A 26,167-nucleotide genomic window follows, 5' to 3' on the forward strand; every position below is an offset into this window, starting at 1 on the left:
GTGTGGGGAAGGAATAGGGTTGCCACGTAAAATGAGGTATGGCCAGTCACATTTAAATGTCAAATAAACAACAAATAATTTTTTAGTAAAAGTATGCCCCATGCAATACTGGAGCCACACTTGGACTAAAAAATTACATGTTCTCTATTTGGAATTCAAATTTAACAAGCCATTCTGTGTTTTTATTTGCAAAATCTGGAAACCCAGTGAGGGAGGGATAGGACACAGGCATCTGGCAGGGTGGGCACAGGGAGTTGTAAAAGAAAGACTGTAGGAGAGAGGTCAGAGGGCAAGCAAAGGGATGCCAGGGACCATAGACACCACAGGCCGGGCAATGCCTTAGGGGCAGGGGAGGCAGAAGTTAGCTCGGAAGGGCCCCCAGCTGCTGGGTTTATGGGCTCCTGCTGGCAAAGTGACCCTCTGTGTGCGGCCCACACAAAATCCAGAAAGAGGCCAAAAGAAAGAACGTTTGAGTCTCCAGGTGCTGTTCCAGGCTGGAGGGAGTCTGATGGCGTATCCAAGAAGGGGCCTCTAAGAGGCACTGGGGGCTCCTCTCCCCATGACGTGGTCCTAACCCCTTAAAATCTCCCCTTCCTCTAGGGGACAGACAGGCAGACCAGCGGGCCCCAGCGTGTAGGCCAACGGACTATCACACCTCTGACAGGAGCCAACGCTCTCTAAGCACTCAGCTCGCAGCTCAGAAGTCACCTCCTAGCCAGGCTACCGCCAACCGGGTGTTTTTACCCGGCTCCCACGCACACCACGACTCTCCCTATGTTCCTCATGGAACCTATTACAACTTGAAATAGCCAGGATTTCTTATCTGTTTGCTTCTTTAACACCCATCTGCTCCCCACTAGCTCCAGGACCACAGGACTTTGTTTTGCTTGCTGTGACATCCATGCTTAGTGCATAGCATGCAGATGGAGCTCAAGCAAGAAAAAAAGGGCTGAATGAATGAAGGAGTAAATGAATAAATCATTCCGACTGGAGCTACTCCTTTGGGATCTATCCTGCAGGCACAGCCCCTTAGAGCTTGACAAAGGCAGAGAACCAGTCTTCCTCTTCCAGGAAGCCCTCAGCAGCATCCTCTGAGCTGCCATGGGCCAGCACCTAGGATGTAGGCTTAGCATGGCCACAGAGTGGCTGTTTATCCTTTCTAAACAAGGGCTCTAGTATGATCTTCATTATCTTGAGCATTATCTTTAATGAGTCCCTGCCACAGGGACTACTAATAATATCAATAATATTAATGTTAATAGTTACCACTTACTGAGAACCTACATGTGCCAGGGAGTGTGCCAGGCACTTTTCATATATTTTAACTCATTTAATCCTCCAAAAAGTCCCCCAAAAGTAGGGGTTGTGACCCTTTCTTTTTGTGCCGTCCCCTTCTTGTAGAAATAGATACCTCCTTTCTTTTCAAGAATACCCTCCCTGCTCCCATTCTTGGGGCTCAGGGGGCTGACACTGACCCACCCCAGCGCCCAGGAAGGGCAGGTGGGGCTAGCCTGAACGATCAACTACCCCCTCTCCCTGGCTACAGCAATTAGTTCATGGGCAGCTTCATGACCCTCAGGAGGCAGTCAGCCTTGGTCCCGCCTGAGACCTTTTCTGCTGATGAGGAAGCACATGCCCCTCTCTGCTGGGACTGCTGGACCAGGAGCTGCTGGCTGTCATCATGCACCAGGGGATGAAGGCAACAAAGAGGAAGCAGAGCTGAGAGACAGAGAGACTGGTGATGACTTTATTGCAACCCCTGGATCCAGCCATGCCTGAAGGCTCTCACCCAAGGTATCCTGGGACTTGTCAGTTACATGAGCCAAAAATTCTCTTTTTTATGTGTTAGTCAGTATGAGCTGGGTCTGACTTGTCACTGAATGAGTCCTGTCTAAACTACTGCATATCATTAGGATGTGGTTATTTTATAGACAAGCAGCTGAAGCATACAGAGGCAGATAACCGTTAGCTATGAGCTGGGAGTTCTCTTAACCACTGATTGACCGTAGAGTTCTATACTCTGAGTGTGTGTGCATGCTCCCACCTGCGTACTCTGTCTCTCATTATTATTCACAGCTACAGCAGATTGAGCAAACAGTTGGTGCTTAATACAGATCGACTGGATAAACTAAAATCAATAACTTCCAAAAGGAGTTTTTGTTTAGCAAATGCTGCCATCAGTGACTTCGGGTTCTCACTCCGAGTCAGGCTCACAGTACACTGTGTACCTTCGTGGAACCACTTCCCATCTCCCCACACCCCTTCCCCAGGCAGATGAGCTGGAAACCAGAACAGGCTGATCAGCCAGCGAGGGCCACCCCGACTCCCTCAGGAGAGGGGTCTACAGTCAGAAGAGGAGGTCTCCCACTCCCTCCCTACTGGGCCCCAGAGACACATGACGAAGGGGGTCCAGTGTGAGGCTCTAGCACCTACTGGGAGCTCAGGGCAGAGGAGGCCAAGCCCTGGGGCCACACTGGCCACGGGGACACTTGTTTTCTGCCATCGCTTCAGTAAGTCTCAGCCAAAATCAGATGGAAGGGAAATTGCTCATGTATCAGCTGCTCCCACACAGCCAAATGACCATAAAGGGCATTCAGTAAAGTCCACCCAACAATACAGGCCACCAAGCCCATGGCAACGGAGAGCAAGAAGAGAAGGCCGTGCTTGCGGGCTGGTCCACACAAGATGGTGCCCGCGCCCTGGTCCCTGGCCTGGCTGCATTGGTATCTCCTCTCCATCCTTCCTCCTCCTCTCCCCGGTGGTGCTCTCCCGTTAGCCTAGAAACGTACTCTGGTCTCTCCCTCTTAAAAATGAATGCAAAAGCTTCCTGGGATCCTCGGATCCCTCTAGCTCCTGCTTCTCACCCTCCCTTCCGAGCCTGGAGCCTGGCAAGTCGAGGCTACACTGCTGGTCTCCCCTGTCCCCGTAACTCATTCCTCCATCTGATTCCATTGACCCTGCTCTTGCCCAGGACGGTCCAGCAGACCCTCTTCAGCCTCTCTGTGGCTTTTCGCACTGCTGCCCAGAAGCACTGTGCCATCTTGGCGTCAATGACGCCACGCTCCTCCCAGCTGCCTTCAGCAGATATGCTGATGCTTCCAGATCCCTTCTCCAGCCCAGGCCTCTTTCGTGAGCCCTCGGCCCACGTGGCCAACTGCCGGCCAGACGGCAGCCCACAGATCACCTGTGAGCCTCTCGTGCAAGGTCACATAACGCATGAACTTGAGCCCACCAAGTGTGATGAACATTCAGGTATAGGAGTTCAGAGGATTCCAGGCCCTGGAATCACACTGCCTGTGTTCAAATCCCCCCTCTGCAACTTACTGACAACAGACAAGTCCCCTGAATCCCCCATGTAAAAAAGGGGAGAGACAGCAGTGCCCCCTCCTCAGCTGTAGGGGTGGGTGTGATAGCAGGTGTAGATATTGTTAGCTGGACCTGGTACTCAGTAAGCCTCACCTCTACGATCGTTATTGGGGCCATCTTCTTTGCCAGTCCCACAGCAGCTAGCTATTCCCCAGGCACAGTCTCATCTTCTACCTGCCACCCAAAACCTGATCCCTTGAGAACTTAAAGTCAGTCCGAACTTCTCCCCTTCCCATAGCCATTCAAATTTGCCCAATCCTGCTAGCTTTGCCTCTTAAATGTTTCTCGAACCACACCCTCCTAACCAACGCCTTCATCGTCTCTCACCGACTCCACTGCACTATCTTTTCTATGATCCACCCACCTCCTACCTCATGATTTTTCCTGAAACAACACTGCATTGTCTACAATTTCCCAACATACCACATGGATCTCTTCTCTGTGGATTGGCCTATGCTGTTTTCTCTGTCTGGAATGCCCCTTTCCCCTTACTTCCCAACTTCTTAGGTGTCACCTCCTCCAGGAAGTTTTGCTGGATACCCAGATTGAACAGCACACACTTGTCCTTTGCGTTTCCGTATCTCACACTTGTGACATTACATAGAACTTTTCCTTTTGGGTTATTAACTCCCCAACTGGATGAGAGGAGAGGTTCCTCACCAAACCCCCCAAGGATCTCAATCATGTTTACTGAACTGAGGTTATTATCAGAGGAAGCCCCACCTAAAGAGCCTTTCCCTGTCTTTAAAAAAAAAAGGGGGGGGGGGCGCCTGGGTGGCTCAGTTGGTTAAGCGTCCGACTTCAGCTCAGGTCACGATCTCGCAGTCCGTGAGTTCGAGCCCCGCGTCGGGCTCTGGGCTGATGGCTCAGAGCCTGGAGCCTGCTTCTGATTCTGTGTCTTCCTCTCTCTCTGCCCCTCCCCCGTTCATGCTCTGTCTCTCTCTGTCCCAAAAATAAATAAAACATTAAAAAAAAAAAATTTTTTTTTTAAAAAAAGGCAAGAAATCTATGAAAACGAAACATTTCAGCTATTTTAAAATCCAGAAGCGATGGGTCCTTCGTAAACCAAAGTGCTTGATCAACAGCTTCCTTAAACCAACCACTGAGGTTCAAAGTGAGGGAAACTGAGTCCTCTCACCCTTAGGGGCTGCTAAGGGGATTGTGCGAAGCTAAAAATTAAAAAGGATGGGATGATAACCTGTCCGTATAGGCTTGCTATTCTGACAGAACAGTTCCAGAACTTGAAATGTAATCTCCTGTGGGGAAAGGAAGACATTTTTAACACGTATTAAGGTTAGACAGGTGTTTTAAGTCTGGCATTACCAGATCAAAAGCACCACGGAAGAGCCTAACACAGCCCTGTTCAGCAACATGTGTTCACGGTACACGGCGAACAGGAACCCCTTCTCCTCGTCCTTTTCATATGTTTTTCTCTTCAGTTATATTTGAGAGGTTTTGTATTTCCCTGGTGTGAGGGCGACACACTGATTTCCACCCCAGACCTTCCTTCACCTCCTAAACACAGGTCTTCACTTGGGTCCTGGGCATGCAAGCAGCCACAGAAAGAGTAAGTACCTGGTCTGCAAGGTGGCTTTTTCAATATGTCTTCAAGGATATGCTTCTTAAAGACTTAGAAGACAGAAGTCCCCCGCCCCCCCTCCCCACACACACACTCCAGATGGACCAGGGCTTATCCTGCCACAGCAAGGGGAAGGGCTAGGGAGGGGACGATAGACAAGGACCCCAGCCCAGCATGTTGGGGGGTATGTTAAAGGCTTAAGCAGGAGGTGGGAGAGGCTGATCTTCCAGATGTACCCCCGTCCCATTTCTTCACCCCTCGATAGCAAAGCTCAGCCCCTCCAGAGGTACCCAGGGAACAGGGCTGATGTGACCAGGAAAACAACATCCCCAGAATGCCTAATGCCCCACTGGGCCCCAGGCTCTGGCCTGGCTGCCTGCCAGAGGGTCCACAACCACTTTCCAAGGACATAGAGGGTGAATGTTCCTGTCAAGGTTCCCTGAGGACTGTCCCTTCCCAGCGCTGACCCTCCCACAGGGACCCATGATGCCCCGGATAAGGACAAAAGGGCCTAGAGGCTGAGTCACTCCGTTAGGGCCGACCTGGGTCAGAGCAAGTTCGTTATTTCAAGGACAAGTTCTCAGACCCCTTATCCAGCCACACCCGGCAGGAACCGAGAGGAGAGACACCCACAGGCAGTTGAGAAGAGGGCAGGCCTGCCCTGGCAAATCAGCTTCCTTGGTGTCTGAGGCCTCAGGTGCCCCAGGAGGGCTACGCAAGCTTTGTGCACACATGTTCAACTTACAGAGGAAGACGCTCCTCCCTTCCCAGCCACTGGAAAGGGCCCCTGTCTTTGGGCCAGGCCACAGGAAGCCCAAGGCGGGGGGCCTCCTACAGAGCCATTTTCAGGGAGGGGGGTCACCCTTCCAGATGTGGGGGCAGTGGATGGTGGGCAAGGGCAGCAGGGCTGGGCCAGGTCGTCTCTACAGGAGGCCGCAGAACAGGGCTGTGGCCTGCTCCAAGTTTTTGTTGTGCCTGCTGGGAGAGGGGGCGTCTAAAACCATTTCAAAACCTGGAGGAAGCCCAGTGAAGGGGGCCTCATTCCCTGTGGGGAGGGGGGGGGGATTTCAAAGGGGACCCTGCTGCTGAAAAGGTTTCAAAAAACCCTTGCCTTTCTATCAGCTCCAAATCACTCCCTCGCCAGCAGCAGCCGGGAGAGGGTGCCGGGAAAATGTTTCCAAGGAGATGTGTCCCTGAGTCATCATAACTGCCAGGGTCTGGAGGCTGCAAAGCCACGAAGAGGCCCCCCGCTATAAAAAGGCCGTTTAGCATCCCCCCAGGGGGAGGTCTCCAATAGTCAGGGTCCCCGGGGAGGCCGGCCTCAGACCCCCCCCAGTGCCCCGAGTTTATGAGAAGGCCGCCAAGCTGAACAGTGCGACTTCTACCCGCCAAGTCCCCTTGGTGCCACGAAGGGGGGCTTTTATCCCCACCAGCTCCAGGCATCCACTCTGGCCTTGGGATATTTAGCAGGGGAAGCTGTCCACAGGGACACTGGGCCCCAACAGTTTTGACCGGGACTTCGCAGCCAGCCCCAGCTGGGGCTCTGGTACCTACCACTCTTCCACTCATATTTCCCACGGTTGCCCTCTGGCACCTTCCCCAAGTCACCAAGGCCAACCAGGCCCACAGCACAGACCAAATCGAAGTTCCTTCACCTCCTTCCTCTTTTTTCTCCCAGCCTCATCCCCTCACCTCTGGACCAGACCAGGCGGGTCTCTCTTCTCTTCCATCTTCTTCCTCCTCAACACTGCAGCCAGATTAATCTCCCTAAAGCACTCAGTGACATCCAGGCCATTCTCTGCCCTAAAACCTTCAATGGCTCCCTAGTGCCTAAGCCCAATGTTGCACATTCAGGTGCCCACAGGGATGAGGCTGGGGACACAAATGAACAAAGCACCCTAAAATATAATAAAGATGGGTGGGACCATGGTGCCTGGAAACACACAAACCCAGCTGCTGCCGAGCTCGTCAGCTGTGCCACATGGGAATTCAGGGCCCTGGCTGCCACCTCTTCTGGTCTTCCAAGAGAAGCCCAATAAAACATCAGCCAACGGACCCCCAGACTTGGACCCTGGCCCTCAGGGTCAAGTCTAAACCCAGATCCCTTAACTTGGCATTCAAGGCCCTCTCTGGCTTGGCCCCAAGCTACCTCCCTACCCTCACTGCTCACAATGCTACCACATGCGATGCCTCCATCCCAGCCAGGTTGAGCTCCTCCAACCCTCAAACCCCCTCCTCTGCTTCTGCCTCTGAGCCTTGTTCACCCCACAGTCGTCCCACAGACACTGCTCTCCACCTTCTGGGTCCAACAGCTCATCCTTCAAGGACCTCCTTCTGCTGAGCCCTCCAAGGCCCTTGTCCTCTGGTGACTGTCCTTCCTTGTCAAGGCTGTTCCCTCTGCCAGGGACAGGCCTGCCATGGAGAAAACTCCTCTTCATCCTGTGACACCCAGGCCATTCTGACAGGCCTCTTTGGATCCAGCAGTCCTTGGTCTCTGTTCTCAGTTCTCATCAACCTCCCTGCACCTGGATGCCTTCAGCTTCCCCTGCGGGTAGGGGACCCAAGGGCAGTGCTGGGTCTCTCCCACCACAGACCCTGGCAGGGAACCACACACAGCAGAGAGAGCCCAGCTGTATTCAGACCCTGGTTCTGCTGCTTCCTGCCTGGAAGAATTCGGATAAGTCATTAAAGCTCCTCTATGAGATGAAGGATGAATACCTACACAGAGTGCCTGCCACACGGTGTGGCTCAGTGCATGGTGGCTGCTCTAGTGCTCTCGCCCAGGAGACCCCCCTTCGCTGCGTGATGCGTGTGCTGCGGGGTCTCCCACGGGGTGCCGTAAGGCCTCTGCGGATGGGGACCCTGTCCCCTGCTCCCTCTACCACCTGAGGCACCGCCCCAGCACTCGACACGCAGTAGGTGCTCAGTAGTCAGTATTCTCTGATAGATGGGGGTGATGAGGCCAGGGGAGGGCAAGCCGGTGGGGAGGGCAGGTTAGAGCAAGAGGAGGTGCCGCCCCGCCAGAGGCAGGTCTCGCATCGGGGTCCCCAGCCCATGTGGTCCTGCACGATGATACTGTTCGTTGCGTGAACGTCTCACTTGGGACTCCCAGGCTCGGAGACCAACAGCTCCTTGCTGCTTGCTCCCCACATGTCCTGGGAACCAGGCCAGCTCGCAGCGCTGCAGAGTCAGGCTCGGGTGAGGGGCCCTGTCCAGCCACCAGATGGGACTGCCTCTCTCCGGAGCCTGGCCCTCCGCTCACACAAAGGCCCAGATGCCCCTCAACCCCCCCCTTTCCACTGCCCACCTTCTAGTTAGAAGCACCCCCCCCCTCACCTTCCACCTGAGGACACACAGCTTCCGGGCTCAGCACAGAAGGAAAGGTGGAGGGTGGGGGGAGCACCTTTGAAATCACTGTGGTCCAATTAGCCAGGCTCTCGCCCTTCGTGCTTACAAACAGGCACACACATTAACACCTGCTACAAAGGCAAACATTTTTAGATATCTTCATCTTTACCTCCTTGACATTCCCATGAAAGCGCTCTCAGCAGCCAGTGACTGACAGGCTAGTTTCCTTCTTCTACTTCGGCAGGGGGCTTTCAAAGAGAAGAAATTAAAAAGCCACCAATCTCCCTGTCAGGCTGAACTCCCAGGGCCTCACCTGCCCTTCGTCAGCTCCTGGTGTCCCCTCACCACTGGGAGAGCCCCGCCACGCACACAGTCAGGGCCAATGTCTTCAGGGGAACCACCCTGAATCACTGGGACACTGGATCCTCACGCCCACAGAGCTCACCAAGGCTGCAGCTAGCTAGGATGGCTGCGGCATCCTCTCCCTGAGCACAGCTTCACTAAAGAAGCATCTCAACAACGGTCCTTGTTGCAGAGAACGTGGATGGTGGCACGGCTGTGCAGAATTCTCACATTGCCCGCGGGAGCATAATTTCATACGACTACCTGTATCTACTGAAGGTGAACCTACTCGTATTCCATGACCCACCAATTCCACTACCAACATTCCCATTAAAATCATATGCACGTGTTCACCAAAACCCATAGACCAACAATGCCCATAGCAGCACATTATCCGAAACAACTCCAAAATGAAAATGACCAAGATGCCCATCAAAAACAGAATAGACAAGGGGTGCCTGGGTGGCTCGGTCGGTTAAGCGTCCAACTCTTGATTTTGGCTTAGGTCACGATCTCACAGTTGTAGGATCGAGCCGTGCGTCGGGCTCCATTCTGGGCGTGGAACCTGCGTGGGATTCTCTGTCTCCCTCTCCCTCTGTCCCTCCCCTGTTCATGCTCATGCACGCATGCTCTTGTTCGATCTCAAAAAGAAAAGAAAGAAGAAAAAAAAGAGTAGAACAGACAAGATAAATGGTGATGTGTTCACACAACAGAATATCATACACCAGTGAGAAGGGGCGATGTCCGACCACAGGCACTAACGTGAATGAAGGAAAGGCACCCAACACAAAAGAGCAGAGACTGTATGCTCTCATTTATAGAAAGTGCAAAATGGGCAAAAAAAGCCTTATGCCAGCGACATCAGGATGGTGACATTTCATTGCTGGGGGGAGGGGCTGGAGGGGCCAGGAGGGGACTTCTGGGATGCAGAAATGGTCGGCTTCCTCGGCTAGGTGTTGATTACACAGTTGCACTCGGTTCCTGGGAATTCATTGAGTAGCACAGTTAATGGGTGTTTTTGAATGCATGCAATTAAGAGTTTTGTAAAACAGTACTCGGTCCACAAGACTATAATAAAAAAATGTTAGAGGAAGTGAAGGGTCAGGATGCCCAACACACGCTTGAAGCCTCACTGCTCAGACTGCAAGGGTCTTGGAGAAGGTGATCATACTTCCACCAAAGACCCAGGGCATCAGCATTCCAGAAGCTCCCGAAGCCCTCACTGCCAAATCCTCCACCCACCCTGGGCCAGCTCCACGCTCACCAGAAATCCAGCCGTGCTCCCTCTGACACGTAGGGCATCCCCGGCTGCTGGCAAGACAGCACCCATCCAACGGAAGGCACGTAAGACCTCACAATCACAACTTCCCCTCCCCACCTCGGACCAAGAGGGAACAACACGAAGGCACTTTGAAAGTTCCCCTTCCAGAAAGGCTGAATTTTCCAAAGTCCAAAACCACTTGAAGAAGAATAGGAAAAGTAGTGAAATACCTTTGTAAGCATTCTGTTTTGACAACGTGCCTGAGGAATTCACCACGTTTAGTGGGGAAATGTGAGCAGTTAAATCTATTCAATGTCATGACATATAAAATTGAAGCATAATTGCCCCTGAGTGCTTGACAACTGGAAAGCACTTCGTTTCAGAAATGGAGGGAAATTTATGCTGGGAAATGGAAGAGATTGTCAAAAGTTTGATTGTAATGTGAGTAGAGCTCCAGCTCTTACATTTTACTCCCATTTGAAATGTCTCGGAAACAGCAGCAGTGACTCCATCTTTTGCCCTAAAAGCAGCAAAATGATGATTGGAACCACAAATTTCAAAGCCCGATGAGTGGCCCCAGCATGGGTGGGAGGAAACGCTCTCTTACCAATCATGTGGTTGGCAACATGGATTTGGATCTCTCTCTCGTTCTCAAAGGTCATCTGGCACTTGATGCACTGGTATGTCTTTTTCTGTTTGGAAGCCAAAAAGAAAGGAATTAGATAGTCAGGAAGTGGAAAAGAGCAGAAAGCAAAAGTGCCTGGAGGTCCTCACTCAAGACTTGCCAGAATGGCTCTGGTCCCCTCCCAGGTCTCTTCTGGCCATTCTCTCCTCACCTGCCTCCAAATCCAGCTCTCCAGCCTGGGGCAGGGGACTAGGCTGCATTCCAAAGGAGGTGCTCCTCTGTTACATCTGGGGAAATTGCCATGATGGGAGTCACCATCCCAAGGTGAGAGCACACAGTATAACCATGGAAAAGAAGTTGAAGGAGGCTGCCCTTCTAGGAGCATGCTCAAATCCATCCATCCATCCATCCATCCACCCATCATCCATCCATCTACCTGCTTACTGTCTACACACACACACACACACACACACACACCCATCCGTCTACCCATCAATCCATCTAGCTATGTTATCAGCCATCCAGGTAATACACACCTACCCATCCACCTATTCATTCATCCACCCTCCATTTATCCATCCTCTGTCTACTCATCCTTCTGTCTTCTCCTACATCCATCTACCAGTCCAACCATACATCTATCTTTCCACCCATCCAACTACTCTATCTCTTTACATAAGAGATAAGGGCCATGTGGCCGAGCAGGGGATACTGTTCCTGCCAGTCCTGGTGCTTACAAGTAACTGAAGAATTCCTCACTAGGCACACAAGGTTGCTGGTGATCTTACAGCTGGCTTCCACGCACAGGAAGCTAATACCAGCTGCCTTTAGGAGGTAGAAGGAGGAAAATGGAGATCATCAGAAGCTTCAGAGCTTCTTGAAGACCCACTCCAAAGAATCTTCTCAACAACTAAGCCTAGGTGGGTGATTGTGAAAACAGCCCCCTCTGGACAGGGGTGGTATTGCCTGTGTGGGGGAAAGTCTGTGGCTGTGAGTTTTTATGAAGAGGGCAGGGTCGTATTGGGATCCAAAATATCCAAGCTTTTTGAAGACCACTGCAGCTCAGGGATGAAGGGACCTCCCCTGACCTCTGGAAAAGGGGGCAGGGCTTTGGATTTCTTGGTGGAACACTCGGGCCAGACCCTCAAACATGCAGCCAGGATAAACCACCAGGGGGCTCAACTGCCTCAGTTCCCAGGGTGGCTCTGACCACATCTGCAGTTTCCCTCAAGGGCCTGGTCCCACCTCCAGGCCTTTGCCCACACTGTCTCCTCCACTCGGAGTACCCTTTCCATCCTGAGGACTCTGTTCAAATGTCACCTCTGCTGAGAGGCCTCCTCTTCCCACCCCAGGATGAGTTCAGGGGCTCCCCAGGCCCCCAAGCTTATGCTTAAAGCATCTACTTAATCAGCACATGGATTCGTCGTGGCTAATTGACTTGTTTGCTCCCCCACTGCATCGTGAGCACCCAGAGGGCCAGGATGCGCTTTGTCCACCTGTGAGGTCCCACGGCCAGCAGAGACTAAGTACATGGAAAGCATTTGTTGAACAAATGAGCCAAGTTGCAAATGTTATCTTGCAAAGCACTTTACTAGGGCAGGAGGAGCAAAGAGAACCAAAGATGCCTTCTGTATCCTGGATCCTCACCACCCAGCACAGGACCTGGCCCAGAAGGAGTGCCTAATAATGACTTAACTTTTATTACAATTGTTATTGCTGCTGAGCAAATGCTTGTTGAACGAATCAATGAGGAAACAGCTGTCCTAGCTGGTGCTGGGAGCTTTGGTTCCAGAGGCAGGGTCCCCCCTCAGGTTCCAGAACCCACTCTGATAAGACCAGGGCCCTTTCCCCCAGTGTTTCAGAAAACCTAGGGGTTCAGAACAGTGGCCCAGAGGCAGGCATTCTGCAGGGAAATGCCCAAGAAGTAGGGCGTGAGGCGGGGGGTCGGACAGAGCTGGGGTTTCTGGCCTCACAACAGACAGAGGAGAAATTTAGGCTAGAAGAGACTGTGGGGACTGAGGCCTTCTGGGGGTACACAGTCCCAAAGCCCCCATCTCAGCTCAACTCCACGTCCGTGCTCATGGAGAGCAATGATCTTGGGTCTTCCATTGTCAGAATCATTCATTCCTTCCCACATGTGTCCCCTGCCCTCTTGCCATCACATAGGAAGGGAAAGAAGAAGGAAGAAGTCAATTCAAGAACAAAGCACACCCCAGGAAGCTCCATACCAAGGACGCTCAGGGCAGGCCTGCTGGATGGAAGGCTGTGGAGGCCACAGCCATGGCCAGTCCAGACCAGTGCAGAGGACTATCCATGATCAAAGTGATTTTGATTGTTCCTCCTAGGAGCAGGTGAATGAAGTGGGTTGCTGTGCTTGGAAAATAAATCACCAGGGGCTAGGCAGGATGAGAAGTTACCTCCAATACTCCTCCACCACATGGCCACCCCTCAGTGGCAGGAAAAAGACTGCCCGATAATAGGGCCCCTCCTGATGGGGAAAATGCTCCAGGGGATTCCCAAGGGAGGTGACATTGCTGACCACAAGAGCCTGGGTGCGCGCACACACACACACACACACACACACACACACACACACACAGACTGCATGCACAGGCATGGACACGCCCATGAGGACACACACAGACATGCAAACAGACACATGTACACTCCCTTGTCGCAACTCACTGTCAACACACAAGACCCCCAACCCCCACCACACACACGGCAATCTGCTCCCTCTAACACAGACACACAGGTGCAACACCCTCAGAGCAGTGGAGGCATCCTCATGGACCACACATTCACACAGGTTGACGTATCCAAATTCATCCCGGGACATGAAGGCTTTCAGCTCTCACTGGATCCATCATGCCCGAATGTGCCCACAGCTGCACAAGTAGCTGTGACACAAGCACACGCACAGACCCCACCCCCAATACACACCCTTGGGGACACACGTGTAGACCTCCAAGTGCCCACATGTGCATCCACGCCTTGCCACACACATAGGTTCACCAGCACCAACATTCATTAAGCATGTGTATTATACCCAGAGCCCCCTCCTCCAAAAGACGGCCCTCCCAGCCTTGCATGCAAGGCCATGGGTGCCCAAGGCCCAGGGCAGCAGGCACCCGGCCAGCGCCATCTGGTCCTCCATGTTGGTGGAACATGAGTTCAGGCACAAGCAGGTGAGGGCTCTCTTACTCTGCCTCCCTCCCGCTACAACCTTGGCCAGACCTCGTCCTCACCCCAACACCTCCTCTTGGGCTGTCTCCCCTTCTCTGTCCCCCAAAGACCCCCTCCTCCTCTGGAGCTTCAGCCCCCACCAGGAGACATAATTACAGAAAGACAGAACTTGGCATTCAAAGCACCTGCTCTGCCATAAGCCCCTTCTCCAGGGTCCCTCCCATGGTTCTCCTGGGCCTGTGGCCAGGGCTGCCTGCCCCTGTGTGGCCCCCAGCAACCTCAGAGAGGAGCCCGGGGTGGAGAGAGAACACGCTTGAGACCAGCAGAGACAGGAGATGAGAAGTGAGGGAGAGACAGGAAAGACAGCCCATAGCTACTGAATTTCCACGATCATGACAGCAGCTCACATTTACTGAGCACCTACTATGTGCAGGCTCTGTTTATTCTGAAGACTCACAATTACTCTGTGAACCCCACTTTAAGGGTGGAGAAAGTGGAATTTGAAGAGGCCAAGCCACTTGGCCAGAGCCCCGCACTACTGGGCAAGGGGACTGGGGTTTGATGCCAGGAGGGCTGCCTCTGGAGCCCGTCTAAGCAGCCTTTCTCAGCCCCGTGTCCCAGAACACATTCGACAGTCCTGGGCCAGGGGACAGAGAGCTGGTGCGGCCTGGCCAAGGCCTCTAACCAGTGTGAGAGCACCCAGTCTGCCCCATCTGGCACTGTGAGGACCTGGGGAGTCAATGGAGGGCTGGTGTCTGCCCACAGTGGCCCAGAGTTGGGGTGATGTTGTTATTACCCATAAGCAGAGCATGGGCGGGGGGCGGGGGGAGGGAACCTCAATGCTTCACGCTCCAGCCAACAGCAGCCTCAGCCCCACAGGAACCCAGTCCTCCGAGAACTGGTTGCTATGGATACACTCCCGAGGGTCCCAGCCTGCCAGCCCCCAAGCCCTTGCATAGCCCCCAGAGTCTGCTCTTACATGCGTGAGTCCTGGGGGAGGGGGGGTGGGTGAACAGACAGCTGGGCCCCTGCCCCCAGGCGTGCCCAGGCAGGGGGCAAGGCCCCAGAGGCTGGGCCTTCACTGGGGAGGTTCCGGGCTTTGTCTAGCTCCTTTCTGCAAACGGCCCATCTGCCCAGGTCTCTAGATGTGATTGCTCCTCTCTTCTCTCGCAAGGCCTGGGATGGGGAGAGGAAGGTCTGTCGGGCTCCCAGAAAACAAGGCCCCTTGGGTGTGAATCCCTGAGCTTCCATGCACAGCTGTGCATCCCTGAGTATACAGTTCCACCTTTCTGAGCCTGGATACTGCCTTTGCCAAAACAGAGGTCACAGCAAGGCTCCCAGGTTGTTGCCGTGGCCCACACAGTAGGGGCTTTATGAAGTGGTACTGACACAGAATCCAGAGCAGAGACTGTGGAGGAGGAGGAGACTCTAGAAGCAGCCCTGTGGCTGCCAGGAGCCCCAGCGCCGTGGTGGGCAGCGTGGGAAGGCAGGGATGGGGCTGGGAGCACGTGGAAGGAGGGTGTACAGGGCCCCAGTCCCGCCACACTGTCCCGTGGTCTGAACGAGAGGGGTGACCACCCTGGAGCCCACCCCAGCCTGCAACCAGGATGGGCTGCAGAGGTGATAGGCAGAATGTGGGTCAAGAGGTCGGCTGTGGCACCACACTACCTGGGTTCAAATCCCTTCTCTGCCTCTTGAAAGCCGGGGCCTGAGGGCAAACTGTTCTGTATCTCCATTTCTTCATCTGTAAAGGCAGTATCATAGTATAGAGATAAAGTGCTCAGCACATCCTTATCCCCCCGTAAGTGTGAGCTGTGGTTATAAACGGGATAAATACCAAGTGATGTTCACTGTGTGCCCAGCACTTCTTCTGCTCACTTAGGCCTCAGGGCAAAACACGAAGGTCCGCCCAGAAAATAGTCACGATGTTTAACAACGGGAGAGGGGCAGATGCTGAACAATCAGAGCAGATGCTCCTTAAAAACCCAGAATGGGGGGCGCCTGAGTGGCTCAGTCAGTCTTGGTTTCGGCTCAGGTCGTGATCTCACGGTTCATGAGTTTGAGCCTTGCATCGGGGTCTGTGCTGACAGCATGAGCCTGCTTGGGATTCTCTCTCACTCACTCTCCGCACCTCCCCTGCTCGCTTTCTCTCTCAAAATAAATCAACAACAACAACAACAACAACAACAACAACAACAACAACAACAATAACAAAACCCAGAATGGCCCCCCAGTGCCTCCCAGGTGATGTCAGCTCTGGAGATAGATACTGTTGCTGCTGCTATTACTACTCTCTGGCTTTACAGGAGAGGGCAGAGGCCTGGAGAGATCAAATCCCTGGGGGGTCCTGGAAGAAGGAGATTTTAACCCAGCCCGTCTGATTCCAGGGCCCAAAGGCTTCCCGGCCCACCCACACTGGCCAGCCAGCAAGCCGAGGCTGAGCAGAGCCGAGCAGTGGGGACCAGGGCCGGTGCACAGAACCTCTGAGGGGTGACCTATAGGACCCTTCTCCAGACATCCGGTTCGGTCAAAAGGCCTTGAGAGGGTGAGGTGTTATGGGACCAAAAGGGAGCTCTCTGCTCCAGACAGGCCTTTGAGAACAGGCCTCAGACCCCCAGCAGAACACTCCGCTCTGCCCTCATTCAGGTGTTTCTCCAGCCAGGGGGAACATGGACAGGCCGTTGGCCTGTTGGACCTCAGTGGAGAGCGGGCCAGTGGGCCTCAAACGTGTCCCTTCCACTGCAGATTCTCCTTCTACCCTCCTCCAGCCCCCCTTCCCTCTCCTCACCCTCAAAATCCCAGAGTCCCAGGAGCCAGTTCTGATCCCAGCTCTGATCCCACAGTGAAACACCCTCAGCTACACCCCTGTCTTCCAGCAAGCACGCACAGCAGGTGGTCCTTCCCCAAATTCCGCCTTCCGCCCATGGCGCCAGCAGCCGGCCCTCGAGGGAAAGACACTCCCGAGATCTGCTTGGCACCTCCTCAGTCTGGAAACAGACAATAGACTCAGTGGGAACCCCGGGCCCACCATCAGGTGGCCCTTGGCCATGGCACCCAGACCCACCTGGACCCTCCCAGAGCCTGAACTTCCCCTGCCTCCCTGAAACCTACTAGTTATGGGCCTGTGGCCTCCCCTAGTCGGGAAGCCCCCAAGGTAGGGTCCGTTTCTGACTCTCCTTGACTGCCAGGCACATAATGAGTGCTCAGGGCAAATCTGATGAACAAATGAATGGAGGAATCAATCCATCAATCAGTCATTAATGAGAACAGCAACTGAATCCATTCCTAGGCTCTTCCATGCACAAGCACCTGCACTAACTATAAAGATGTGCTGTTGATGATAACCTATCAGCCGGTGATTACAGGCTGCATGATCAGGCCCTAACTAAGTGCAGGTCCTGAGCCCTGTATGCGGATATTATCTCTACGGATTACCGAAAAGAATCCTGAACCTGAAGCCCAGAGAGCAAAGGGACTTGCCCAAGGAGACTCAACAAACAAGTGAATGCGTCCACCTCAGATCTGTATGAAAGACGACAGCCACCATTTATGGAGCGTTCGCTGTGTGTCAGCTGGTGCGTCGGGCCCTTTACCCATATGACACCACAGGTCCCTGAAAGCGATCCCATGAAGTCCAGGCAATTGTCATTCCCCTTTTACAGATGAGCACTTGACAAATGAGGCCCGGAGAGATAAACAACGTCTGCCACGTCACACAGCTGGAAGGGAAATGGCAACCCTGGGGATCACCCCGGAGTCTCCCGCAGAGCGGACGTGCCCGGCGGCTGCACGAGAGCGCTGCTTGTCTGGGCTGCTAAAGGGAACGCCACCGGGAGGTACAGAGCTCAGGGGGGGCCCCCAGGAGCAGGGACAGCCTCTTACCCGGGGCACTGGCGACGTCTGGGCGCCTTTCCGGGGCCCACTGGTCTCTGGCGTGAGGTCACGGTGGTCCACCTGCATGTGGCTCTCCAGGTCCTCGGCACTCTCGAACTTGACGCTGCACTCGGGACAGCGGAGGCCGGCGCAGGGCCGGTCGGCAGGCTCGGGCGGGGCCAGGCCGCCCACCTGTCCGTTGGCGCTACGGGCCATGCAGCCGGCACAGAGGCCGTAGGGGAGCCCGTTGACGTCAAGCTTCACCAGGTCCTGCTTGCTGCGGAACTCCTTGAGGCACAGGGCACACTTGTAGAGCTTCTGCAGCCCCTGGCCGTTGGGGGAGGACGCAGCCGAGCTGCCCGCCAGCTTCTGCATGTGGAAGGTGCCGTGGATCTTGAGCTCCAGCGTGGAGGTGACCGTCTGCATGCACACCACGCAGCGGAAGCCTGTGAGTGAGTTGCGCAGGTCGGGGTGCATCTGACAGTGCTCGATAAACTCCTCCTCGCTCTGCAGGGGCATCTTGCAGATGCGACAGGTGCCCGTGTCCAGGCTCTTGCTGTGGGTCACCTTGTGCTCGGTGAGCGTCAGCAGGGAGGGGAAGCGCTCACCGCAGATGGGGCACATGTAGTGCTTGGCGGGGCCCCGGTGCGTCTGCAGGTGCTCCCGGAGCCCGTTCTCCGAGAAGAAAGTCCGCGAGCACACGTTGCACTTGTGGCTGCCCTTGATGAACTCAGCCTTCTTGCGCGAGCCGTCGTCCTCCCCGGGCCGGATGTTGTGGTCCCGCAGCCGGTGGTTCTGCAGCAGCACCTCCATGGTGTAGGCCGCCCCGCAGATGTCGCAGCCGTACATGGGCTCCGACGCATCCACGTCGTCCTCGCTGGCCTCGTGACTGTTGGGCGCCTCGGGGTTCTTCAGCAGCATGCCCTGCAGGTCGGCCGGCTCGGCCTTCTTGCCGGCAGCGGGGGGCACCCCGTTGGCCGTGCCGTTCTCGGTGGCGGCGTCGAACACACAGTGCTTCTCCCGCAGGTGTTTCTCCAGCAGGATGATGGCGTGGAAGGCCTTGCTGCAGAACTTGCAGTTGTATTTCTTGCTGTGCGTGGTGATGTGGCACTGCAGCTCCACCTCGGTGCTGAAGGTCTCCCCGCAGAAGATGCACTTGTGCGCCTTGGCCGGGTTGCCCAGGTGGCTGTGTTTGACGTGCACCTGCAGGTCGGCCTCCTTGCGGAAGTCCCAGTTGCAGGCCGTGCAGCGGTACATCTTCTTCTCGTTGCTGTGCTTCACCGCCAGGTGCACCTGGATGGACACCTTGGAGTCGAAGACCTCCTGGCACAGGGTGCAGTGGTACAGCACGAACGTGTGCATGTCCAGCAGGTGTTTCTGCAGGTCGTCCACAGAGGAGAACTGCTTGTCGCAGCTCTCGCACACGTAGTGGGTCGACGTGGTCATGTAGTGCACCGTCAGGTGCTGCAGGAGGGACTCCTGGGAGTCAAAGTCCTCTTTGCACTGTGGGCACGCCTGCTTCCGCAGCAACAGCTCCAGGTGCAGCTTCAGGTGGGTCTGGAAGCTCTCGAAGTTGGAGAACTTGAGGTCGCACTGATTGCAGGGATACTCGCCGTTGGAGATGGAGTTGGCGCTGGCCGAGAGCCGCTGCCGCTTCGGGGAAGACACCTCCACGTCAGACGAGACCGGGCTCTGCTCCGCCTTGGACTTCTTGCTGTGGGCGAGCGGGATGTTCTTGTGGTTCTCCTTGATGTGCTTGGTGAGCTTCAGGATAGAGCCGAAGATGGGCGAGTTCGTGCAGTAGGGACAGGAGTAGACCTCCATGAAGGACTGCGCGGGCTGCACGACCGGGGACTCCAGCTTGGTGCTGCCGACACCGCAGTGGGCCTGCTGGATGTGCTCCGTGAGGGAGGACTCGGTAAGGAAGCCCATGGAGCACTGGTTGCAGAAGAAGGCGTTATTGCCATCAGGCGGGTTGACGTTGGGGCCGCAGTGGGAGACGCGGATGTGCTCCTGCAGGCTGTTGATGTCGGCGAACATCTCGGGGCAATAGTTGCAGTGGAAGGCGGAGATGTTGCCAAACTGCATCACGGGGTAGGCGTGGTTCTTGTGCAGCTTGCGGACGTGCTCGTTGAGGTTGTACAGGGTGGGCATGGAGTCCAGGCAGATCTGGCACGTGTGGCTCTGCTGGGGCTTGTCCGCGTGGATGGTCTTCAGGTGGATCTCCAGCACGGCCAGGCTGTTAAAGTCCCGCTTGGAGCAGTAGGGGCAGCTGTAGACCACCTTGGACCAGCCCTGCCCATCATCCCGCATCTTCTTCTGGCCCCTCAGTGGCTTCAGGGTGGAGTCCGGGGTGGAGCCGCGCTCCACGGAGGCGCTGGAGTCTGGCGTGGCGCTGCTCATGGAGGCCACGCTGCCCAGCACGGGGTCGGGGCTGACGCTGTGGTTGCTGGAGTCGGGCTGCCGGTGGCTGTCCAGGTGGCAGTAGACGCCCTCCACCGAGGAGAACTGCTCGGGGCACATGGGGCACTTGTGTTTCTGGTTGGCGTGGGCTTGGTGGATGTGGGCGAGCAGCGCGTTCTCGTCGACGAAGACCTCCGGGCAGTGGATGCACTGCAGGTCGGCCTTCTCGGAGAGCTGGGGGTGGCGGGTGAGCACGTGCTTCTCCAGCTCCTCGGTCTGGCTGAAGGTGTCCTCGCAGTAGTCGCACATGAAGTCGTCCTTCTTGGCCTCCTTCTCCGACTTGGCCAGGTGCTCCTTGTTCTTCTTGTGCGCCTGCATGTGGCTCTGCAGCGAGCTGGTGGAGGAGAAGCCGCGCTTGCACACGGTGCACTTGAAGGGCTTGCTGGAGCTGTGGGTCTTCAGGTGGATCTTGAGGTGGTCGCTGCGGGAGAAGGCCGCCTCGCACTCGTGACAGTGGTACTTCTTGTCGCCCGTGTGCAGCTTGATGTGCCGGTCGCGGCTCCTCTTGTGCTTGAAGAGGCGGCTGCAGTAGGTGCACTTGAACGGCAGCTTGTCGCTGTGGATCTGCTCGTGCCTCTTCAAGTAGCTCAGGCGGATGAAGGACTTGTCGCAGAACTGGCAAGGGTACGGCAGGCCTGTGCCCCCTTCCTCCTCGCCCAAGCCAAGGTCACACCCATCTCCGATCATCTGCGTGGGTGACGCAACATCCTTGCTGGAGGGAGACGAGGCCACCCAGGAGAGTTGTGGGTCGTCGTCACCATCTGCGGGGGGAAGGCGGAAAGGAGATTAGAGGCAATTCCCAGGGCCGCCGAGAAACAAGGACAGAGCCAGCTTCTCGACAGCTCGCGGGCTGAGGCTGTGCAGCTGGCCAACGGCTGCAGGAGAGTCAGGGGAGGGAGTCCGGGGGGCCGGAAGCAAGTGGACGCGAGGGCCGTCGGTCTGCAGGGGAGTGGCAGGGTGGGGGCGGCAGGATACGGAGCGGACATGCCTTTCTCCTCAGCAACACCTGCCTGGGCCTCGTTGGACGCCATACCCCCCACGGGAGGTGAGGTCCCAGGCACTTCCCTGATGGGCCACGGGGATGCAGCCTGGAGGAAGTCACCAGAAATGACCTCACAATCCATCAGTCCCGTAGGCCAAAAGGAGGCAAGTCCTCACCTGATCAAGACGTGGGGATTGACTCCCCCTCCAGCCCCTAGTCCTGGTGGGAAATTCCACTTATCCTTAGGGGCACAGGCAAAACCTTGCAAGAAAATAAAATGCACCTTATTGAATGCTGCTTCACCACATTTGGGGAGGGAGCTGGGTCTGCCGCTTCAGGGAGCAGACAGACTACGAGGCCCAAGTCACGGACACGTGGCATCAGACCCAGCAGCACAAGCAGGAGTAAGCAAAGGGTACTTGAGAAGGATCTGCGGGGTTCCCAGCACAAACCATCCCAAGGTGGGGGTGCGTGCTCTGTTCCCAGGGCCCTGGGAGATAGCCTGATGTGGGGTGATCAGGGGATGGGCCAGGGCCCAGATGGCCCCAGAGCTCAGAGTCCAGTGGGCCCTTCAACCCACCTTGGCAGGTATGGGAGGCCATCCTTGCACAGATGACCCACCCTCCCCGGCCTCCACTGGCCCTGTCCAGCCTCAAAGGAAAACTAAAGAAACAAGGGGCTGGCTGTTTCTGGAAAAACAAAGGCACACAGGACACCGTAAACAGAGCCAGTGAAGTTCCCTGAGCCTCAAGACTCGGTGGGGGTTGGACCGAGCCAGCCCAAGCAGGGAGTGAGTTCCGAGGCTCAAGTTTCGCATCAGGTGGATTTAAAACTTAATAATGAATGAAACGGACCGCAGGCTGCTACGGGCAGGGGAGAGACAAACAAAAGCTCAGATTCGGCTGCACTGACCTTGCTCTTGTAACCCTGAGGAAATAAACCACTGCCCCCGCCAGCACAGCTTAGTCTCCAGAAAAAGCCTCACAGACGTAACCCAGAAAGTCTGGCCCGGAGGCAGCCCAGATCCTCCGGAAGGGGAGAGCAGGGGGCCCACGCTCCCAGGCACAGGCACACATAAACACACTCACACAATCACACACAGGCACCACGGTCCGCACACACACATCCGTTCACACACCATGTTCCCCCCATGGCTCGCACACACGCATACATGCACACATGCTCACTCACCTGCAGACACGTACGCTCACACATGGTCACACTCACCGCAGCCACAGGCATGGCCCTGGCCCCAAGGGTCCCGGACCCCCAGGCGCTCCCAGATGCCTCTGCTGTCCCAGGCCAACCCCAAGACTTTAAGAGACCGTAAGCCCAGCGGCAGGGTCTTGAGAGGTCCCTCAGGGCTAGCTCTGAGTCTGTTCCTAGACCCCACCCATCGCCCTGATGTCCACCCTGGTCCCTGGCCCTGGCCCTGACCGTGTGAAGATCTGCCTGACCCCAGCTGGCCGCGTCGGCAAAGCTCTGCCAGGGAGGATGAGGCTCTCTCCAACGCTCACGGCCCCGAGTCCCATACCTCCTGGCAGCCTCTCCACCCCTGAAGCCCAGCCGCCCAGCCCGGCACAGGGAGCCTCCCAGAACGTCCTCCTGGGGTGAGGGCGCCTGCTCCCCTGGGCACCTCCCATTTACAGGGCCCTTCGGACGGGAAAGATGCAGCCGCTGCCACGGCTCCTCCGATTAGACGCGGTGGGAGATGCCCCAGCCCCTGCCTGGTGATTCCCAGCTCTTGCCAGCTGGGCTCCGCGGGGCGCAGACAAAGGGACCCAAGGGAGGAGACGGCTGGGGCTGGGGCAGCTGGGGGACCTGCTGGGCCCCCGCCCCCTGGCCAGGCTCAACCGGCTTTTTATTATTTTGATGTCTTAGCTCAGACACACTCAAGCTGCCACGGGGCCCTTCCTGTGTGCCTGGTGCTCTGTTAAGTGCTTTTCTCACAACCACCGCTGAGGCAGGAGCCAGGGCCCCTCCCACTGTACCGGCGAGGAAACTAAGGCACAGCCACAGAGACTTTCCCCAGGAAAAGACAGCACCAGGACCGCCCACAGGCGGCCCCTTGCCCAGGACATGGATGTGGATGGATCTCCTGAGGTCAGTTAGAGAAGACTGCCTCTGCATAGGGGAGAAAGTCACAGGCTGGATCTCCATTGAGCCCTTCCGGACAGCATGACCACAACCAGCCCGCTCTCTGCGTTCAGGGAGGGGCCCTCAGAGACCAGAGAGGTGCAGGCGCTCACAGGGCTGATGAGTGGAGGACACAGGCTTGAACTGAGGTCAGCTCAAGGGTGAGTGAGACAGGAAGATGCTTTGCCCAAAAGACCTAGCCAGGACATGTCTTTCTGCCAGCGTTCATTTGCTCCCGAGCCCTGTCCCCCAACCCCCAAAACAGAACGAGAGCAGATTCCTGCATTCAAAGCCCCTCTCCTCCATTTATTCATCAGCCCAGGAGAATTCCTCTTAACCTCTCAGACTCAGTTTCTACATGTGAAAAAAAAGAATCATTGTGAGAAGCAGATGAGAAAAATTAATGTGAAAAAGCACTATTTGGGGCGCCTGGATGGTTCAGTCAGTTAAGCGTCTGACTCTTCATTTTGGCTCAAGTCATGATCTCACAGTTCGTGAGAGGGAGCCCCGCATTGGGTTCTGTGCTGACAGCTCGGAGCCTGGAGCCTGCTTCGGATTCTGTGTCTCCCTCTCTCTCTCGGCCCCTCCCCTGCTGGTGTGCACTCTCTCTCTCAAACAAATAAACAAACTTTTAAAAATGTTTTTAAAAATAAAAAATAAAACTTAACTGTTTAAAAAAAAAAAAAAGGAAAAGAAAAAGAAAAAGCACTTACATGAAATGTCCAGAAAAGGCACATCTGGAGAGGCAGAAAGCAGATTAGTGATTGCCTGAGGCTGGAGCAGGGAGCAAGGATGACTGCAAATGGGCAAGAGGCATCCTTGTAAGATCACGGAAATGCCCTAAAACCAGACCGTGGCGAGCGCTGCACAGCTCTACGAAGTTGCTAATTGCTCGCCTAAAACAAGTTAAGTTTATGGTACGCAAATTACACTTCAACGAAGCCATTGACACAAAAACACTATTTGGCCAATAAGAATAATAATTAGCACTAATTAGTGCCATGAGTGCTAATGACATCAGTAGCTACGCTTCTTGCGCACGCCTCTTGTGCCAACACCGTGTTAAGGGCTTCTATGGTCTCGGTTAATTTCGTTCCATCCTCACGGCCATCGGTGACATCCCATTTTTGAGATGAGGAAGCTGAGACTCAGAGAGGTGCGTGCCTTGCCCTCGGTCACGTGACCCGATGCCCCAGTTGTGTCTGGCCAGAGCGCCACGTCTCCCGGCAGCCCGGGATCTATTCCCCCAGTGGTAGAGCAGCCCACCCGGTGCCACAGTCCCCAAGGCCCATTGCCGGGCTGCCTGGTGGGCTTTCTTTTTCTGCAAACGAGTTTCAGAATTAAAGCAAAGCACGTTATTCTGGGAGCAACAAACTGCACAACTGCTGAGATTATAATCACCTGACGGGAAATGACAATAAGGCCCCTTACGCTGAAAAGGCCCAATCAGGGGAAGTGTGTATGTTGACATATAAAGTCCCAAATTCAGACCACACTGTTTAAAGCCTTCTGTTCTAAAAACATTTAACCTTGGCTGCTGCCGGCCCACCCCTTCCAGTACACTTTGCTTTGGGGACGCACAGCTTCATGCTCTAGGAGCAGGCCAGAGAGATGTGCCGGCACCGGAGCGCCCAGGGTGCCGGCAGGGACGCCGGCAGAGGATGAGGGCTCCCTCCCTCATCCACAGCAGTAACGCTCCCCTCGCAGGTGCACACACACCACACACATGCGGCCGGTACAGATGTGCAGAAAGGGAAGGGGTGCAGAAGTGGGGCACAGGCGATCTCAAGAGCCCCTTCGGCTCGGATGGTTCAAAACTCAGGGAGAAGGCAGGTGCAACAAAAGTCCAGTTCAACCTGCTACCTTTTGATTTCCAAGTAAATGCTTGTCCAGACTTTACTATTGCTGGGTATTCTTCTGAGAGCTTTGCATGTGTTAACACATTCGATTCTCTCAACAGCCCAATGAGACGGCGCTATTATTATCCCCATTCACAGGTGAGAAAACGGAGGCCCAGAGAGGCTGAGTAACTGGCCAGCGGCAGTAACAGCTGGCAGGCAGGGGAGCCAGGGTCCAGTTAGCCTGGTTCTGAGTCGGTGCCTTCACCCTCAATTTCCCACTGCTTCCCTCCTTTGGGAGGGATGCTGTCACACGAGAAGATCAAGTGAGAAGGGCAATGACTAATGCAGGCCCTCGGCTTCCCCTCCCCCTAGAATGAGTACAAAGTAGTATGACAAAATGAGTCGAAAAATCACTTACAAAATGGAGATTAAAGTCATTTAAAAATGACTGATCCTGCAAAAAGGCCTGGTAGGAAATGGGTTATATGAGGCTTTTGCTGTCTGCTGCAGGAAGAGAACCAAAACAAGCGTAAAAGAGGGGAGAAATTTCGATAAAAATTCAATTAAGTAGCAGAAAGAACATTAACTCGGCTTCAGGACACATCAGTGGCAGAAAGCGCAGGGTGGACCCCAAGCTCAAGTGGCCACGCTGGGTGCCGGACTCTGTGGCCGGCAGAGCAGAGTGACTGCCACCAGAGGTGGCTGGGAGCCTCGGCCCCAGGGCTCCTCCGGTCACAGAGAATCAAGGTCGCAGCTGCTGAGGAAGTCCCCGGACAGAAGAGGGACCATGACCGGCCCACAGGCCACATGACTGAGCAGAAAGGGGGACCTTCTACTGTGGCAGGGAGGAAGGAAGAAGCGAGCCCCTGCTACCAAAGTCTCCAAGAGGAATAAATGGTTCTGAAAAGAGCCCTGGGAGGTGCCCTGCATCATATGGGAAGGGGAAAAGAATGGATATCCAGCAGCTCCAGGTTTCTAGGACATTCCTGGGCTAGACAGAGCCATCCAAGTGGATGAAAATGACCAGATATTCCAGACCACGAAAGAAGGCACCAACAAGCAAGGTGCCTGGGGGAGAATGTGCTGGGGGCAGAGGAAAGGGAGCAGGACAGAGAAAATTCTAGGCCTTGGCTCCCTGTGCTATAATATGGGAAGCTGGAATTTT

The 26,167-nt window shown here is 55.1% G+C and overlaps 1 protein-coding gene across 5 annotated transcripts in view; it reads right to left on the bottom strand.

Annotated features, from left to right (window-relative positions):
* Nucleotides 1-26,167, bottom strand: part of ZNF423 (zinc finger protein 423) — a 271,419-nt gene that overhangs the window by 119,359 nt on the left and 125,893 nt on the right. Inside the window, exons 1-3 of one of the 5 annotated variants that reach the window (XM_042918395.1) lie at nt 17,590-20,795; nt 10,504-10,588; nt 9,532-9,616 (exon numbers count right to left, since the gene is read on the bottom strand). In XM_042918395.1, coding sequence (XP_042774329.1) covers nt 9,585-9,616; nt 10,504-10,588; nt 17,590-20,730 — 3,258 coding nt within the window. In that variant the 5' untranslated portion in view covers nt 20,731-20,795 and the 3' untranslated portion in view covers nt 9,532-9,584. Of the gene's footprint in view, nt 1-9,531; nt 9,617-10,236; nt 10,417-10,503; nt 10,589-14,782; nt 14,884-15,375; nt 15,452-17,589; nt 20,805-26,167 lie in introns of those variants that run through there. The other 4 variants (XM_042918394.1, XM_042918396.1, XM_042918398.1 and 1 more) reach the window with 4 other exon arrangements.

Source organism: Panthera leo, chromosome E2 (genome assembly GCF_018350215.1).
Source record: "Panthera leo isolate Ple1 chromosome E2, P.leo_Ple1_pat1.1, whole genome shotgun sequence".
In the NCBI taxonomy this organism is placed as follows: Eukaryota; Metazoa; Chordata; class Mammalia; order Carnivora; family Felidae; genus Panthera; species Panthera leo.